Below are 19,690 nucleotides of genomic sequence, written 5' to 3' on the forward strand. Positions count from 1 at the left end.
GAAAATACAGACTGTTTTCATCATCACAAGCATTCCTTATGTTGTCCTTTTATAACAACAGTGCATGAATTTGTGCACAGGTGTCCCTTGGCCTGCCTGGTGATCAGGGCCTGCCAGTTGTCAGGGAGAGACTGTGGGAGGTTGGCTGTGGGAGTGCACTGACCACCAGGGGGCAGCTCCTGCATTGGGCATCTGCCCCCTGGTGGTCAGTGTGCATCATAGCTACCAGCCACTCGACAGGTCTTTCAGTCTTAATGGTCGCTTAGGCTTTTATATATATAAAGCAATAAACAAAAGAAGTATAGAGCGTTCTGAAATAAGAAACCTCTCAAGGTAATAAAACTTTACAACTTTTATTTATTTTTTTAAATATATTTTACTAGAGGCCCGGCGCACAAAAATTTGTGAGCGGGCGGGGGGGGGGGGAGGGGCGTGTCCTCAGCCCCACTTGTGCCCTCACAGTCTGGGACCCCTCGGGAAATAACGACCTGCTGGCTTAGTCCTGCTCCCAGGTGGCAGAGTGCAGGCCCAATCCCTAGGTGCCTGCCCCTCAGCCCCTGGTCGGGCTCAGAGCAGGGCCGATTGGGGAGTTGGGGCGCCGCTGCCTGTCATGCACAGAGCAGGGTGGATCGGGAGGTTGCGATGTCACCCCCAGTCACGCTCAGGGTAGGGCCGATTGGGGGTTGGGGCACCGCCCCTGTCACACTCAAGGCAGGGTCGATGGGGAGGTTGTGGCACCACCCCCTGTCACGCACAGAGCAGGGCGGATCAGGGGGTTGGGGTGCTGCCCCCTGTCATGCACAGAGCAGGGTGTATCGGGGGGTTGTGGCGCCACCTTTGTCACATACAGAGCTGGCCGATCAGGGGGTTGGGGCACTGCACCCTGTCACGCACAGAGCAGGGCAGATCAGGGGGTTGGGGAGCTCTCCCCTGTCACACACAGAGCAGGGCGGATCAGGGGGTTTGGGCGCTCTCCCCGTCACACTCAGGGCAGGGCTGATGGGAAGGTTGCGGCTCCACCCCGTCACACACAAAGTGGGGCCAATGGGGGGGTTGGGGCGCTGCACCCTGTCACACACAGAGCAGGGCCGATCAGGGGGTTGGGGAGCTCTCCCCTATCAGGCACAGAACAGGGCCGATTAGGGGGTTTGGGCGCCTTCCCCTGTCATGAACAGAGCAGGGCGGATAGGGAGGTTGTGGCCCTGCCCCTGTCACACACAGAGCCACAGGGCAATCAGGGGGTTTGTGCGCTGCCCCCTGTCACGCTGCTTCAGGGGCCAGGAGGCCTTGCTGCTCCGCTGATCCCAGTGCTGGGAGGCCTCGCGGCTCCACTTGACACCGGGGCAGTAAGTCCTTGCTGCTCCACTGATCCCGGTGCTGGGAGGCCTCGTGGCTCCGCTGATCCCAGGCCGGGAGGTCTCACGGCTCCGCTGCTCCCGAGTTCGGGAGGCCTCACGGCTCCGCTGATCCCGGGTTCAGGAGGCCTCGCGGCTCCGCTGATCCCAGTGCAGGCATATTACCCTTTTACTATATAGGATAGAGGCCTGATGCATGGGTGGGGGCCGCCTGATTTGCCCTGAAGGGTGTCCCGGATCAGGGTGGGGGTCCCACTTGGGTGCCTGGCCAGCCTGGATGAGGGGATGATGGCTGTTTGCAGCTGGTCGCACCCCCTTCAGGGTGGGGGTCCCCACTGTGGTGCCGGGCCAGTTTGGGTGAGGGGCTGAGGGTCGTTTTCAGGCTGGCAGGTGACGGAAGCTCCCAACTGCTCCTTTTCTTCTTTTTTTTGTTTATTCTGGGATTTATTTACTTTCTATAGCTGTCACTGGAGCCGAGAGCCAGCTCTAGCTCTGAGGCTGCAGCTGGCTGAAAGCAGATATCTGGGTTTGTTTACCTTCTATAATTGAAACATTGTTGCCATCACTGCCTCTCTAAGCTCTGAGGTCGAAGCTGGCTGAAAGCAGGTTTCTGGAGCTTGTTTAGCTTCTATAATTGCAACATTGTTTCTTAGAGTGCAGCTCAGAAGCCGGGAGTGGCAAGCGGGGAACCTTGGCTTCCTCCATCACTGGAGCAAGCAAGCATCCTGTTCGCTTCAGCTGCCTGGCTGCCGGCCGCCATCTTGGTTGGGAGTTAATTTGCATATCGCCCTGATTAGCCAACGGGAAGGGTAGCGATGTTACAGTTAATTACCATGTTTCTCTATTATTAGATAGGACTAGAGGCCAGGTGCACAAAAATTTATGCGCTCGGGGGAGAGGGGGGTCCCTCAGCCTGGCCTGTGCCCTCTTGCAGTCGGGGATCCCTCGGGAGACAATGACCTGGTGGCTTAGGCCTGCTCCCGGGTGTCAGAGGGCAGGCCCAATCCCTAGGTGCAGCCCCTGGTCGGGCTCAGAGCAGGGCCGATTGGGGAGTTGGGGCACCACCGCCTGTCATGCACAGAGCATGGCGGATCGGGAGGTTGCGATGCCACCCTCAGTCACGACAAGGTAGGGCCGATTGGGGGGTTGGGGCACCGCCCACTGTCACACTCAAGGCAGGGTAGATGGGGAGGTTGCGGCGCCGCCCCCTGTCATGCACAGAGCAGGGCGGATCAGGGGGTTGGGGTGCCGCACCCTGTCACACTCAGGGCAGGGCTGATGGGGAGGTTATGGCTCTACCCCGTCACACACAGAGCAGGGCCCATGGGGGCGGGGATTGGGGCGCCTCACCCTGTCACACACAGAGCGGGGCCGATCAGGGGGTTGGGGCGCCGCACCCTGTCACACAGAGAGCCGCAGGGCGATCAGGGGGTTTGGGCGCTGCCACCTGTCACGCTGATCCCGGTGCCGGAAGGCCTCCCGGCTCTGCTGATCCCAGTGCTGGGAGGCATATTACCCTTTTACTATGTAGGATAGAGGCCTGGTGCATGGTCGGGGCCAGCTGGTTTGCCCTGAAGGGTGTCCTGGATCAGGGTGGGGGTCCCCACTGGTGTGCCTGGCCAGCCTGGGCGAGGGCATGATGGCTGTTTGCAGCTGGTCACACACCCTTCAGGGTGGGGGTCCCCACTGGGGTGCCTGGGTGAGGGGCTGAGGGCTGTTTTCAGGCTGGCGGGTGACTGAAGCTCCCAACCGCTCCTTTTTTTTCTTTTTTTATTCTGGACCAGCTTTAGCTCTGAGGCTTGGCTGCTGAAAGCCGGTATCTGGTTTGTTTGGGTTCTATAATCGAAACACTGTTTCAACTCCAGCTCTGAGATCCCGGCTGGCTGAAAGCAGGTTTCTGGGGTTTTGTTTAGCTTCTATATTTGTAACAATGTTTCAAACTGCAAGCTCAGATGCCGGTAGCAGCAGGCGGGGAACCTTGGTGTCCTCCATCACTGACGCAAGCAAGCCTCATGTTAGCTTCAAGCTGTCTGGCTGCCGGCCGCCATCTTAGCTGGGAGTTAATTTGCATATCGCCCTGATTAGCCAATGGGAAGGGTAGCGGAGGTACGGAAAATTACCATTTTTCTCTTTTATTAGATAGGACTAGAGGCACGGTGCACAAAAATTTGTGCATGCGGGTGGGGGGGGCCCTCAGCCCGGCCTGTGCCTTCTTGCATTCTGGAACCCCTCAGGAGATGACCACTTGCTGGCTTAGGCCCGCTCCCCAGGGGATTGGGCCTAAATGGCAATCAGACATCCCTCTGGCAGCCCGGCAGCCCTCGGGGGATGTCCATTTGCCAGTGGAGAGCAGGCCTAAGCTGCAGTCTGACATCCTTAGCGCTGCTGAGGAGGCAGGAGAGGCTCCCACCACCACCGCTGTACTCGCAGCCATTAGCCTGGCTTGTGGCTGAGCAGATCTCCCCCCTGTGAGAGCGCACTGACCACCAGAGTGCAGCTCCTGCATTGAGCATCTGTGCCCTGATGGTCAGTGCGTGTCATAGTGACCAGTCATTCCCAGTCTTTCTGCTGTTAGGGTCAGTTTGCATATTACCCTTTTACTATATAGGATAGAGGCCTGGTGCACGGGTGGGGGCCGGCTGGTTTGCTCTGAAGGGTGATCTGGATCAGGGTGGGGGTCCCGCTTGGGTGCCTGGCCAACCTTGGTGAGGGGCTGATGGCTGTTTGCAGCTGGTCACACCCCCTTCAGGGTGGGGGTCCCCACTGGGGTGCCTGGCCAGTCTGGGTGAGGGGCTGAGGGCCGTTTTCAGGCTGGCGGGTGACTGAAGCTCCCAGCCTCTCCTTCTTTTCTGTTTTTTATTTATTTATTTATTTATTTATTTATTTATTTTTATTCTGGGATTTATTTACCTTCTATAGCTGTCACTGGAGCTGAGAGCCGGCTCCATCTCTGAGGCCCAGCTCCAGCTCTGAGGCTGCAGCTAATTGAAACATTGTTGCCATCACTGGCCGTGCTCTAAGCTCTGAGGCTGAAGCTGGCTGAAAGCAGGTTTCTGGAGCTTGTTTAGCTTCTATAATTGCAACATTGTTTCTTAGACTACAGCTCAGAGGCCGGCAGCGGCAGGCAGGGAACCTTGGCTTCCTCCATCACTGGAGCAAGTAAGCCTCCTGTTCGCTTCAGCTGCCTGGCTGCCGGCCGCCATCTTGGTTGGCAGTTAATTTGCATATCTCGCCGAATAGCCAATGGGAAGGGTAGCGAAGTTACGGTTAATTACCATGTTTCTCTATTATTAGATAGGATAGATATTTCTACCTGTCCCCCAGGAACCAGTATTTAAAGCAAGTTTTATAGATTACTTTGGAGTTATGATTTGAGATTGTTATGATAACTGTAACTCAATGGCTTCCTACTTGGATTTTTTGGTTTTAAATAAGAAATTCAAAGTCTCTTTAAAAGGAAAGAGTGTACTAGGAGTTTTCTTTTGAATGCCCTTACTCTACATCAATATTTAACATTCCTAAAGCTGATATCTACAAAGAGATATCAGGATTCCATTGACTATTGCTATATTTATAAAATAAACTGTTGCTAATTTGCAAGAACCTTCAATGGAAAAATAATTTGTAAAAGACACCTTAATTTGCATGACAAGGTTAGGCACTGCATGAGGGGGACCTTTTTGTTCTTCATGAATAAAGTACTATGCTTTTAGTCACAAAACAAATTGTAAAGATAGGAATGCAAGTTTCTACAGGCTAATTCATCTTAATCATAATAGATACTTTCATGAATAAGGCCTTTTGCTACATATTAAATCAGTTTCAGAAATTCAAGGCTACCAATGGAAACCCATTATAAGGATATTACAAAACATGTCCTTGTTAAATATATTACTTGTAACTTTTCCTTAGTTACCATAGTGCTAGAAACCAATGGAAAGCTTTTGTTATACTTCGGCGATGTAGGAATATTTATGATTTCTTTTTCAGAACCTCTCTCTAACTTTTTGCATTCTGCATTCCTCAATAAGTTGTAGCCAGTCAGCCGAAACCGGTTTGGCTCAGTGGATAGAGCGTCAGCCTGCGGACTGAAAGGTCCCAGGTTCGATTCCGGTTAAGGGCATGTACCTGGGTTGCGGGCACATCCCCAGTAGGAGATGTGCAGGAGGCAGCTGATCGATGTTTCTCTCTCATCGATGTTTCTAACTCTCTATCTCTCTCCCTTCCTCTCTGTGAAAAATCAATAAAATATATAAAAAAAAAAAAAAAAAAAGTTGTAGCCAGTCAGCACCTCTCAATATGTATTGATTGCAAGTATGACCACAGCAGCCTGGCCATATTCTTCTACTCAGTGGCACTCCCCAAAAATATTTTCACTTAGTTTTTCTGTTTTTTGATTCAGTCAAATCCAGCTATTTCTTGAGTGCTTCCTGTCCAACCTCTTATATAATCAAGAACATTTAGGACATGGTTTGCTGAAAGAAGTAAGAACACTTATTGGTATTTCCCCTGAATGCAGCCTTATTAAAATTGTTAGCTATTAAGATTTTGCCTATTTAATTAACATATAGCAATTCCCCTGGAGATGCAAAATTGTTATAAGTTGAGTTTGATAATAAATTCTTCTACCAAGAGCTCTGTTCTTTTCCAAGATATTTAGGAGACAAAATTGGCAAAATTTGGTGGCCAATTGGGTATGAGGGAAAGGACAGATGATTTCCTGGTTATGTCTTGATTAGCTGGATTAATGGTTGACCTGACATTCAAAATTAACAATTTAGGAAATTTATAGTTCAAGATAGGGTTTGAAGACACTCATTTAATTTCCCTTTGCTTGGCTAATTCCCAATAAAATAACCCAAATAATCTATTAATGAGGAAAAAATATGCTCATCCCAAATGCAAAAAACAATTGTTCTGTACAGATGAGATGAGATTGGAAGAGAAGAGAGGGCCTGGGGCCACCCATCAAGGGGAAAATCTTTATCATATGGGACCATCAAGGAACTTGAAACTTGAGAAATTTGTAACAGACCCATTTCAACTCTCAATAATGGATAATACTCTTTCTCTGTAGGATGAGCACATAGAAAGTTCTGAAGTACATGATTTCAATTTGGCAGTCCAGATAAGATGACAGATCAGATGTATCCAAGTAAAGGGCCCTCACCGAAGCAGTGAGATTTATATTAAAAACATGAGAACCACTTAGAACATCTATTATTCATGATAGCAAGATGAGTCGCAAGAACACTTTCTGGTGTGGAAGTATTAGTGCTCTTTACCCAACATGTTTGGCCTTCTACCTTCGAGAAATACAGTAGGATTGCACTTGGCTGCTGTTTTCAAAGTGGAAGACCTTCATGGGTCTTATTTTGGTCATTGAATGTGTGTGAACATGATGTAAGTAAGAGTCAGTGCTTTCCCCTTTTCCTGACTTGGAAATTGAGAAATGGTCATAGGGAGACAAACCTCTCTTCTCACCTGCTTTAGAATGAGAAATAAACTTGGTTATCTTAATCTACGGAGATTTGGGATGTGTCTATTAACTACAGTGTAATCTAACCTATCCTAACTGATACAGTGTATACCTATGAAAATAAAATTAGTAGTTGGAAAGAGGAACAATACAGCATCAGGAAAGATGGCTAAGAGATTAATAGGATCTCCAAATTTATGACTGCAGTGGAGGCAAGGTACAGCTATTTGACTGATAATTTAAATAGAAGTATTTTCCAAGAAATTGATGGAAAATACTAAAGAAATGAAAATCATAACTGAAAGAATAAAAGATTAGAGGATAGGTTGAGAACACCATGCGCATTCATAATTGTATATGTTTCCCTAATTATTTATAGTGTACAGGTATGCATATATAGTTATGCACATTTATATATAGTATATACATAGTATGTATGTAGTATTGCTATATAGTTTTATTACCTGTATATATCATGTATATATAATTAAATTTACATATTTATATATAAATTTACATATGCACTTATTTTGTATATGTAAATAGAACATTTCCAAAGAAGAGCATAGAGCAGATAAGCAATTATCAACAAATAGAGAAAATTTCTAAGAGAGGATGAAGGCCTTCAATCATCATATTGAAAGCAAAATTAATGAAAATAGATCTGTACCTAAACTTGCCTTTATGTATGGGTCATGGTTTTTGTTGCAAACTAAAGAATTCATTCTTGCCAGTAATAAATACCCTTATTAAAGAGTATTCTACAGCCCAAAACTCTCTCATAGGCATTGAGAGTGATCTACTCAGCCAGAAATAGGCAACCGCCTTGCTTTCTCTGGGGCTGAGCAGCTTTACAGTCCAGAGCTCTGCCACCATCACCCACAAGGAACCTCGCAGAGGGAGTGCCCCATTCATTAAAAGATGATTCTCCTGAGTGCAGCTCCTTCCCCATTATGCTTGCTTCCTGCTTCCATTCTCTCGAGGTTGCTTCTGACTGGTGGAACCTGAGTTATGTGCTGGAACCTTGGCTTGAAGAAAGTGGGAAGGTGAAGGGATTTCTAGCTTCTGTCTTGCTTGGGAAGGTGGGATCCACATTGTGCCTCATTACCCAACATATTTATAGGGAGGGTGATCACAGATGTTGAGTGGCCTCACATAATGAGTGTTGACTATACTTGTTGACATTTTTAGTACTTCAAATAAAATGGAAAAAGTGCTGGATGCTTCCAGATGAGAGCATTATAAAAAGCAGATTGCTTATCATCAAAGGAAAATATCAAAGGAATTTAAAATGCTAAAACTCAGTAGAGTTTTATGTCTCTAGAGTTGTGAGAGAAAAGTATTGAATCAATTATTCCATTAGAAGCATTTTGTATGAATGGATTGATTCAGTATTTCCCAGAACTGGAAGCTAGAAAGAGCACAAAGATATTTGATAACTGAGAGGAAATCTAGAGGCACTAAAAACTTTACCTGATTCACAGCATTTCTGGGCTCTGGTGGAAAGTTATTTTTTATCCTTATTTGTTTTTTTGTTTTTTACCATTTGTTTGATTTTTTCTTTTTTTTTAATTCTTTATTAGTTAAGGTATTACAAATGTGTCCTCATATCCTTATTTGTTTACTTGCTTTTAATCTACCTACAGAGTAAGGGAAGAACAAAAGTAGCATTCATTAAAATATCTCCTTTCTGCCTGACAGCATATTTTGCATTTATATCTGACAAGTTATAATTCCACATATGTAAAGTGGACAATAATATTCTCGTTTTACAGATGAAGATACTGAGGCTCCAAGAGAGCTGGCATTTCCCATAGTTGGTAAAGCTGGGATGTAAACTTAGTGTACTCGGACTGAGTATAATGCTGACTTCTTGTGTCCGTTTGGTTTTCTCCTGTCTTTATAACTGGGTGACTGACTAGAAGCTGTGCTTCTCGAATTTATTAATGGAGAAAGGATCTATCGAGAGTAGCAGGTTATCAGCTGTGTATAAATCCTAAATAGAAAGATCCTCCCGATATTTTTAAATCCTAAATAGCAAGATCCTCCCATTATTTCTTTATGATAAATTTTAGAAAATAGATTTATAGACATAGGAGAGAGAGCTCCAAGATTTTACTCTCAAAGGGATATTAAGCTTTTAGAAATACCGTCATGGTGTAGAGTCGGACAGAGGACACACAGCTGAGATAAGTGTGCACATACCTTTGTTCCAGGCCTACAGGCCCAGGTCATCACCTCTCCCTGAGGTAGGAAGAAGAGCAAAACTGCACTGCCCCACCTGACCCCCATTATTGCCATAATTTCTAGTGAGCAGAGTAAATGTATGAAAAGGAATTATCTTTCCATTTCCATACTCAAATAATACACTCTTATAGAATTAATTATATTAAAATATACTAATTTCTGAGTACATTTCACTGCAAGTGACATAAAATTGAAATTTCTTCAGTGAGAAAGGAATGAAATCAGATCCTTTTGTCAAAGGAGATCGGGAGTGTGTGTGGGGTTTGTGGGGTTGGGGAAGCTGTTGGAAATATATATAACTCCCAGGCCCTCAAGGCCATATACTTTCTCCTTTAACACCTCCCAAACTACCAAAGACCTCTTGAGCAGTCATTGGGTGTTCCAGTTTTAAACTGTACTTCACTGCCAACTTTTGGGCAAGAGGGGCTTATTTCAACTAAGTTGAAAAGGGTTGTAAGGTTTTTAAAGCAAAGAGTGGCAGTTGCGATTGAAGGTGGGTATCATTTAACCCAGTGCCTCTCCTGCATTAATGTGCATGCGGATCACCTAGGGATCTTGTTAAGATGCACACTCTGATTTAGTATGTTTGGGTGGTACCTGAGGCTTTGCCCTTCTAAGAAGTTGTAGGTCAGTGATAGCGAACCTTTTGAGCTCGGCGTGTCAGCATTTTGAAAAACTCTAACTTAACTCTGGTGCCGTGTCACATATAGAAATGTTTTGATATTTGCAACCATAGTAAAACAAAGACTTATATTTTTGTTATTTATTTTATATATTTAAATGCCATTTAACAAAGAAAAATCAACCAAAAAAATGAGTTCGCATGTCATAAGTTCGCCATCACTGTTCTAGGTGATGCTTATGAAGTTGGTTCTTGGACCACCCCTGTATGGAAGTTCTATCTTGGCTTTCTTCTTTTCACTCCTCCTAACTCCTTCTCCCCATCATTACATCTTTAATATAAGCAGTAATTTACTATATATGAATATTACATTTGACATTGCCAATACATATTTCCTCCCTTTTATCTTTCAGTATATTTCGTTATGTAATCTTTCTAATATAGGCTTAGCCTGTTCTTAGGAGCCTTAACATATTTGAGGCCATGGAAGAATGGGCTCAGATGTTCACAAGGCATCAAGAAATATCTGACTCAGAGGAACCTTTTGTCAATCTTACCATCGGCAAAGTTTTTTCCTCAGTACCATGGTAATTGCTACATTTCTGCTGTACCTCTCCGTCTTTTATGTTTAGAACTGAGACAGATACCTACAGGTTATAAAGCCATTTTTGATGTCTTGACTGAGAAGAATTTTCATTTAAGAAGGCTTGGTGGTCATAAACAACATATTCTGAGTTTCGTTACAAAGATCTTTTCTCCTCCACTGTCTGTATATACATGTGACTCTGGTTTTGCTATTTTAAGATTTCCCGTACATTTTTATGTCCTCGTTCATTTCAGTTCTATTTCTAGTTCTACTGGACAAGTTATCAACTAGAATTAAAATTTAGTGCTTCTCTGGGTAAGTTAAAGCTAAATGTCAGGTTAGCAGTTGGCAAGAACCCAGGAAACCTCAGCTACTGTTTCATTCTACGTTCGTGATATAGGAACAAACTGCTCTCTAGTAAAAAATGCTCATAAGTTACCCTTGAAAATAATCACAAAGACTTTAATAAAATATTCTTTTGTATGAGTCATACAGTGGTTATTAAATACATTAAATGATTTTTAATTCAAATTTAATAATTCACAACTAGTAATAACTGTAGTTAAAGAGAGTCTTCTCAATGCAACTAGAGTTTTTATTTTTTATATTTCAAGGAAGTAATTTTAAATTTAGCAAGCTTTAATTTTATAATTCTCATGGAATACATAAAAATGTAGGTAATTGTAAGTGATTCTTTTAATCAGATTTTCCTAAAACATTTCACAGGGTATATTAAGTTGCTGTTTCATAACATAACTGATTCCAAAATTTCTTTTATACATCTCTACTTGTAAGAATATTGGACCATAAACCTATGTTCTAAAAAAATAATTTTCTATTATGAAATAACACCAGAGAGGGGAATTAGATATATGAATTATATTTCTATATTTTTAACAGATGTAAGTTTTATAGTTCCACGTGCAAAAATGGAATTCTATAATAATCAGAAATAGTATTTGTTTGTGAATTTTGTTACCATATGTTTTCACTCTGAGGCTACTTTTTCACTGATGGCTGAAAAACTGAATCTAAAGACTTTTAAAATATAACCAGCTCAATCCAGTGAATTGGGCGGGGGGTTCAAGGTTCATTATTTACTTCATAGCCCAATTTACAAAAACCATCTAGGGCTTTTTTACTTCCTTACCTCTCCTGGTCCTGAGAGATCACATATAGTGTGAAAAGGGGGAGGGCCTTATATATGTGATTTGGCAAGTGTTGGAAATAAGAAAGAAGCCTCCATTTGAGGTTGTTGTTGGCATAATGATTACATCCTTATTCTGTACATATGGGACATACTGTTGACGCTTCAGATGGCATGTTAGATAGGGATAGTCATTCATCTGGACCCAGTGTAGCTTCTTGGTACAAGTGATTTTTCTTACAATCTCATCGTTTACTTTTGAAATGCGTCATGGCTAACACATAAGGTTGTCTACATCTGGCGTAGGAGATCTCTTGGCAAAGCTAACTGCTTTCCCCTTTACTCACCTTCTGAGTCTTCTACTTGGACATATAGGAAATTTATGGTTTCCCTCTTTATTTAAATGAGACTCCCCCCCCACCCCCCAAAAAAGAGGGGAGGTCTGGTAGGAAGAAAGTGAGCACTCAGCATTGTTCTTGTGTTCCCTTCTTCCCTATTTCTTTGTTTTTACCCTGAGTTCTTACCCTTCCCTGTTTTGGGGAGAAGGTGAGGGCCATGGGGCAAAACAGAATAGTACATTTCACTCTGTTCTTAAAACTGTACTCTGCTCAATTTGGTCTGGTGAGGTTCACTTCTCTCAATTTGGGAGATGGAGTTAGGCAGGAAGTAAAACCTGAGACTGCAAATGTTCTCCATATTCTTCCATTTCCTTTTTAAAAAAATATGTTTTTATTGATTTTTTTTTTAGAGAGAGAGAGGAAGGGAAAGGGGGGAAAGAAAAGCATCAATGAGAGAGAGAGAAACATTGATAAATTGCCTCCGATCTGGAATCAAATCAGTAACCTTTTGGTACACGGGATGATGCTCAACCAACTGAACCATGCCAGCCAGAGCTATTCTCCCCTTTTTAAATCTCATCTCTTACATTTAAGTTATGGGTTTTAAACATAATAATAAAAAAGCATGGTGGTTTTTTTTTCCCCTTTCTTAGTGTTTGATGTAGGAATGGTCATGGTCATCTGCCACCGAACAATATACCACATGTTATTGTGCTACATCTTGGTGTGTATAAAGATACCAGCATGTTTTTGTGGTTCAGACATTAAGTGTGGAGGCCTTGACTCCCATCTAGCTCAACCACCTACCCCTGTATAAGCTTAGGAAAGTCATCATCTTCTCTAAGCCTCGTTTTAATAACCTGTAATAGAAGTGACACATAAGTAGCAACTTTAGAAATTTTCTGTTCCAGAAAAGAAATAGTAAAGAAAGGAATGCTATTGTTATCCAGGAAAAGTATATTGTATCACCTTTGATTAAAATACTTTGATCCCAGTCGTCCTGAAATCACTCTCTAAAAATTCCGTGGGTGAGGTTCTCTGTAATTAGGAGTCCTTAGGATCCTCTAAGCAACTGGCAGAATAGTTCTAATTTCCTCAGTTTTCAAATGTTGACTAATGATTCTGTCATCTTTGCAATCAGTTTTAAGCACTTCTAGGATACTTGTTGCAGAGGGGAGTATGAAATACAGCTTACACTATAAAGTAGGCCTTAGACAGTTCCTCATGAGTTCTCTTGTCCAGAGAATGAAACAGATATAAATGTACATTTATAGAACTGACATACTCTTTTCCCTATGGTTTGCCATGTGTTGTCATAAATGCCTGCTGACTAGTAGTCAGTGAAGACCATTTAATATTAGAAGTCCTAGAGTAAAAATCAATTTTCAGTTATATGACAAACATAATAAATTCTACTTTTTTTCTATTTCATTGGCATATCATCAATTTTACTTCTAGCTTAAGAAACTAAGTCTTCTAAATGAAGTCTTCTAAAGTAATGTCCTTTGGGAATTAAACCACTGAAGACAATAAAGACTTTAAAAACTAATAAGAATATTTTTGGGGAGGGAAACTTTTTTTTTTACTTATGTTGATTATTGTTTTAAAGGCATTTCATCTAGTGAGTTTCTCAGTTTCTCCTTTGATCCTTATCTACCTCATGAATTTGAATGTTCATAAATGAATATAATTGGTAGCTGTGCCTTCTATGTTAAACATATACGGGGTTGATTTTTCTTCAAAGTAAATTACTTCTTTGTAGTATTAAGTTACTCTAATTTCCTACCTCCGTGCCTTTTATTTTCCCCTGGAGAAAACCCTTCCAGGGCATGACCTAATGAATTCTGGTTCAAATTTCCAAATGAATCTGAACCAAAGTGATTCTATAAGTCAGTAGAGGGAACCTTCATTAAATACCCTAGTGAGGGAAATTTTAGTCTTTCATACTAGAATAAAGTACTTTTCTTGACATATTGAAATTGAACTTCAACGTTTATGAGACTATAAATTGCAACAGCACGTTGTAACATGTCATGAGTCCAGTAGAGCCTTAGGTCAAGGGTTTTTACTTTCTCTATAACCCCATTAAAAATAGCAGTGTTTCTAATTATTTCTCCTTTAAAAATTAGAAAAGTATGTCTTTCTCTCCAGAGACATGTTATCTTCAGTTATTTCTATAATTTATATGGTTGCATGGGGTATGTCTTTATAGTTTTTATTTGGCTTGACCAAAGTGCAAATTCAATTTTATAGGTGTGACTAGTTAGCCTTCTCTTTTAAAACCTGAATGTGGTTTTGTAATTGAGAAAGTTAATTTTTGCTTCTCCTCTTTATTCTTGACTCTGCCATCTTCTTATCTCAAGGGCTTCTTAACATCACAATCTCAAGAGAACACTACTGCATTTACTAGTAACTGTAGGACCAGAATCCATTTTACTACTGTGTTCACATTGTAGTTGGAGTTGATCATCTGAAGTTGAATTGATATTTTTCTATAGCACTTCTTTTGCATCCCTCAAATATGGTCACCAGATTACAACACAGCCTGCAAGAGCTTCTAGCTCTTACAATCTATCATCTTTGAAGGTTTTCTGAAGTAACATGACATGATCAAAAACATACTGTTTTGATGGCTAATTGGCTGGGCTTCCTCAGGATGCCAGCATTTTATTTATTCTGCTAACCACATGGCTGAATGTAGGGGTTTGCTGTGAATTGTAAGACTAGACAATGCATAAACATGTATACAATTCAGTGTGTGTCTTATTTGTAGAAGTCAACTGTGCCACTCATGGTATTTGTTAGTAATAAAGAGAAACTGACTCTAGCAATCTGAAGGCTGTGGGAACTACTGAATTCAACATGGGCTGAAAAACATAGTATGAGGAAACAAGGTAGCCCCAGAGATCAAGATTCAGGATATCCAAAAGCAATTCTTTACCGAAAGAGTCTAATGGGGACATGGCCCCGTGGCTTCCACCATTGTCAGTGAGCTCTATCCATCCCTTCCTCTTTCTGTCACTCACTCAAAAATGAAAGCCTTCCAAACAAGAACATCCAGCTAGCTGAGGCTGTGTCATATGCCCAGCCTGGTGGCCTAAGACCACAGAGAGAGAGAAGCTGGCATTTTTTTTTCCTGTAGGCTACATACAGTGGAAGGTTTTCCTCCTAAATTGGAAAGAATGTGGCTTTGTAGATAGATACAGGATTTAAAAAAAAACAAACACACAGCACCTTGCAAATATTCACTATTTTTATAAAACAAGCAACTCATGATTAACTTTAACAATTTATTTTAAAAATTAAGATTTTTTTCTGGGACATCATGTTGAAGCTAAAGAATCCCACCTCTGTAGCATATTATTTGGGTTAGCTTGGGAAACAAAAATAACATTTCTAATCCCTAATTACAAATTTGAAATAATAATATTGACTGTGTTGAGATACTATTTATAATGCCTAATAGACAATGACAAGTACATTTCATGCATTTATTTTTTGTTGTTGTTAATCCTCACCCGACACAGTGAAAGAGAGGGGGAGAGACAGAGAAAGAGAGAGAAACATCTAAGTGAGAGAGTCACATTGATTGGTTGCCTTTTGCACTCACCCCGACCAGAGCCAGGGATTGAGCTTACAGTCGAGGTACATGCCCTTGACTGGAATTGAATCCAAGACCATTCAGTCCATGGGCCAACATTCTATCCACTGAGCCAAACCAGCCAGGGCCATGCATTAATTTTTTCATGGCATTTTTCTACTTAGGCAACTTATTTGATTGGTGGGATTGCAATTTTTTAGAAGTTAATATTACTTTGCTGCATGATGATTCTGCTCACTTATCTGCAATTTTAAAATAAATTATGCAGTTTGATTTTTTTTTTTTCTTTAACAGACAGGCCAGCCTCAATGAAGCAGCCGAGAAGTATTATGATCTGGCAGCAAGGCTGAGGCCCAATGTAAGTACTTTCCTGATGAGAAGCATTACTTACAAGGACAGACTCACAGCATGAGATGGCTATAGACTAGATGCCTCTTGATACTGGGTTTTCTCTCTGATCCTTTATTCTCAATACCAACTAAATGGCTAATTCAACAATAAAATTTGCCAATCTCAATCTTCTTTCTTTACCCAGAGGTACAGATTTCTATTTTCTACCTTGCATAAAGCATTATAAATTTTTATCATCAAAATACAGGTGTTAGCATTTCTAAATAACTTGCATTTGGAAGACTTTTAAAATTAGTTTCCTTGAAAGTTTGTTTGTTGTGGTGTTAAATATCTAAGAACTTTCGAACTTCATAAGTAGTTTTTGATTCTTACATATATTCAAATAGGTGTGTGCCTTTTTCATATTCCACGATCCTAATTTCTAATAACGGTGCTTTTCAACTTTATCAAGTATGTTTTTATTTGACTTTTTCCCTGGGTAGTCACACTTCCATAAAGTAAGATGGATATAAATTAGGTCATTACTATTGAAATAGAGGAACCACTTATGAGAAAATAAGAATGGGTTTTGTATGGGTCTTCTAAGCACTTTTTATTCACAGCACATCACTGAATTCCATTCCATTACTTCTATTCTCATACACACTCCGCTCTGCTCTCTGCATCACTATTTGACACTAAGACCTCTATCCTGCTCTCTGGATCTACACCATCTATTGAGAAATGTAATTTTGTAATGAAAGTGCATGTGTGATGTGACTGCAAATGAAATCCGTCTCATTTCTGTACAGTAACTCATCTATTGGGCAAACAAACATCTATAGAATGCCCGCTTTGTGATAGGATACAAAGATTTCTCACCCTAAAAGACCACACGATGTAGCAGAGAAGACCGAACATAATCAGCTAATTGCAATACAGTGCGGTGATTCCTGTAGAGAGGTGCCTATAGTCCTGTGGGAGCACAACAGGAAGCTTAATGCTTCTTGAAAGCAACCCACCCAGGAAGTAGGTTTTTTTCAGGAGATTCAACCACATACAAACTTAGCCCTGAATCTAAAAGTCCTTTGTTTCATTAATCATGAGGTACTTTTAAGAAGTGGTGAGCTGTAACAGAAGAGAATAATTTAATAGCTGTAATGGTAGGAACGATAACAGCTAACATTTATTGAACACTTCTCATGTGTCAGACATTGTGCTAAGTCCTTCCTATGAATTCCCTCATTCATTTCTCACAACAAGCCACGGGGAGTTGCTTTATCCCCATTCTGCTGAAGCTCGGAAGACATTCACCCTCTCTCACACCTAAGAAGTAGAATCACATGGAAACCTGGGCTACTGTGTGCATAATAGAAAGCTTGATAGAAAAATGCACTTACACTTAGAGAGGAAATGCAGGCCACAAGTCTAGGAAACCGAAATAAGAATGGTCTTCTCATATTTACTGAATACCTATTAAGTGCCAAGCACTATTCCAGGCACTGGATGCACAGCAGTGAGCAAAATTGACAAGAGTCCCTGCCTGTTGGGAGCTTACAACCTAGGCTGAGGCAATGGAGCAAAAGCAGATGAGTATGGCATGTCAGACAGTGATAAGTGCTTTGGAGAAAAGTGGAGCAGGAAAAGGGAGTTAGGAGGTTCTGGGGGAGGTTTGCTAAAGGCATAGCTTTGTAAATGCCTGAGCTGGGCATCTTTATGTGGCATTTCTCAGAAAAGGGTTAAATTTGAGGACTTAAACTTACTATAACTTAATTGAAGACAGGAATCAGGTTTTTTGCTTTTCTTGCTTTTTTCTTTATTTTCTTTACATTGCCTAATATATTGCTCTTAATGTACATAATAAATGATGTTAAGTTTAACCTTTACTCCTTGAGTATGTCACTTGAGTGTCATTTTATTTTTGTTAAGTAGTTGATCAAAAGATCTTCAGCATATTATAGTGGGTTAGTGGGAAAGAGCTATCTGAGCTATTTGACCTGACCTAAAAAATTAAAGACGCTGAGGAACCCCAGATTTAAGCCTGATTTATGAGATTATTTATTTTAAATGACTAGCCAAATCATAAAATCAATATTTAATCTCCAACTCAAAGCCATTTTTTTTCAGAAACTCTCAAAAGTTACTTCATAAATGTGGTACAGACTGCACTTGAAAAATGCTTTTATTCAAATGATACTTCCCTTATCTGGTAATGATAAATTATTTTATGGACTTGGAGAGAATACAAAGTTCATACTTAACAGTAAGTAAATGGTGTTACAGTCAATGGATCTACAGATGTGGTCTTTCCATATCTGTTTTAAGAATTGTGTTTTGGTTTTCTGTATGCAATCCAGGGAAGTGAGATGTCACCAAGGCAAGACTGATAAAATACAGTACATTTTTCCTCCGAAATGAAGATATCTACTTAAACAATAGCCATGTAATGATTTATTAGCAGTTAGCATCTGATCTAAATTAAGGTATTCATCTAACATTTCTCTTGCTCATAGCTGTTTATTCACTTTGTCATAAAAGCATTGTCGTTCCTATGCTTTAACTTAATAAATTTTAGTTGCCTGCGTATATAACATAACAAAACAGATCTCAATTCCCATTCCACATTTAAATAGTTTCACTATCTCCTCTATTTTTGTTGTCTACACGATAATCTACTCTTATTCTTCATAAAGCATTTCTTTCCACTGTTTAAAAGTCCAACTATAACAATCAGTAGCTGTATGTGGGGTCTCTGTGGATGTTTTAGCAATGCTCATGTCAGATCATGATTATACAAAGTAAAATACGTGGCTGTAATCCTTGTGCACACCACTTATCGTCTTATTAAAAAGATTGTTGGTTATCTCTGGGATATATTTCTCTCTTAATAAAATACCTATTTCATTTCTTCAGGATGTCCCATAATGAATTTAGTTAGTTTTTCTATTCTACAAAAGCCATATTTTTCTATAAAATTTACTTAGAAGAATTCCATTGATCAGAATCTGAAATAATAAAACAAATCTAAATTAGCAGAAACATATAATTTTAAGTTTTAGATTCTGACATTGTCTCTTCAACAAGGATACTCAATACATTGCCATTTACTGAAGTACACAGAGAAATATATTTATTATAAAAATGTCCCTATTAAAAATTTATTTGATTTGGGAGGGTGCTGTAAAATTAAACCTTAGATTATATTTAAATATATCTCTATAATGGGAAAACTCTTTACCAAAATAGCCATTTTGAGTTTTTTTTTTATTTTTAGTGTTGTTTTCTTTAAGAAAATTGATCTTTCGGTAGAAGTTACTTTGAAAACACAACACTGTTCCTCTGTCTTCTCTCCCACTTATGCATATCAAAAAATGCTGACTCTTGAGGACTAGAGGGAACATTTAAATGAAATGGTTTTGTTCTTCCTGTGGGACTCAAGCCAAATTCTGCATTAACATATGGATTTCTAAATAAAAAGAATGGAGAATTTGCATAGCACAAAGTCACCCACTTCAGTAAACTCTAGAGTTAGAAAGGAGTAATTCCTAATGACCAGGTTTATATAGCTTCTATTCTTCTAGATGTAATTGTTTTAGTCTGAATTCATGTGACTTCTTTTTTAACTCAAGTTCCAGCTTTGTGCAAGACTCTATGCCAAATGCAGTAGGATTAAAAAGTTATGAAAAATTAACCCTGACCTTGAGAAATATACTATGTAATGTGGGGAGAGAGTGGAAGAGAAAACACCTGGGCAATTAATAATACTATATAGTAAGTGCTTTCTGTGGGATATAAACTAGGTACTAGAGAAATGCACAAGAGAGATATTACTTTCAGCTTGATTGATCCTAGAAGGCATAGCCCATAGGTGGGAAGCTTAGAGAATCTTGAAATGACAGGATCTTTATAGGTGAAGATTTTAGCAAAAGAAGGAGAAAAGAGAGAGTTCTGGAAGGCTGAGGCACATACATGAACAAGGAGATTG

The 19,690-nt window shown here is 40.8% G+C and overlaps 1 protein-coding gene across 2 annotated transcripts in view; it reads left to right on the plus strand.

Moving 5' to 3' along the window:
- The window catches only part of TMTC2 (transmembrane O-mannosyltransferase targeting cadherins 2), a 409,914-nt gene that overhangs the window by 342,298 nt on the left and 47,926 nt on the right, over nucleotides 1-19,690 (plus strand). For both annotated transcript variants that reach the window (XR_009451272.1, XM_059683726.1), the window contains one exon: nucleotides 15,670-15,733. Coding sequence is in view for 1 of the 2 variants with exons in the window: in XM_059683726.1 (XP_059539709.1) it covers nucleotides 15,670-15,733 (64 nt within the window). In the remaining variant the exon portion in view is untranslated. Of the gene's footprint in view, nucleotides 1-15,669; nucleotides 15,734-19,690 lie in introns of those variants that run through there.

The sequence above is a fragment of the Myotis daubentonii genome, chromosome 2, assembly GCF_963259705.1.
Source record: "Myotis daubentonii chromosome 2, mMyoDau2.1, whole genome shotgun sequence".
Lineage (NCBI taxonomy): Eukaryota > Metazoa > Chordata > Mammalia > Chiroptera > Vespertilionidae > Myotis > Myotis daubentonii.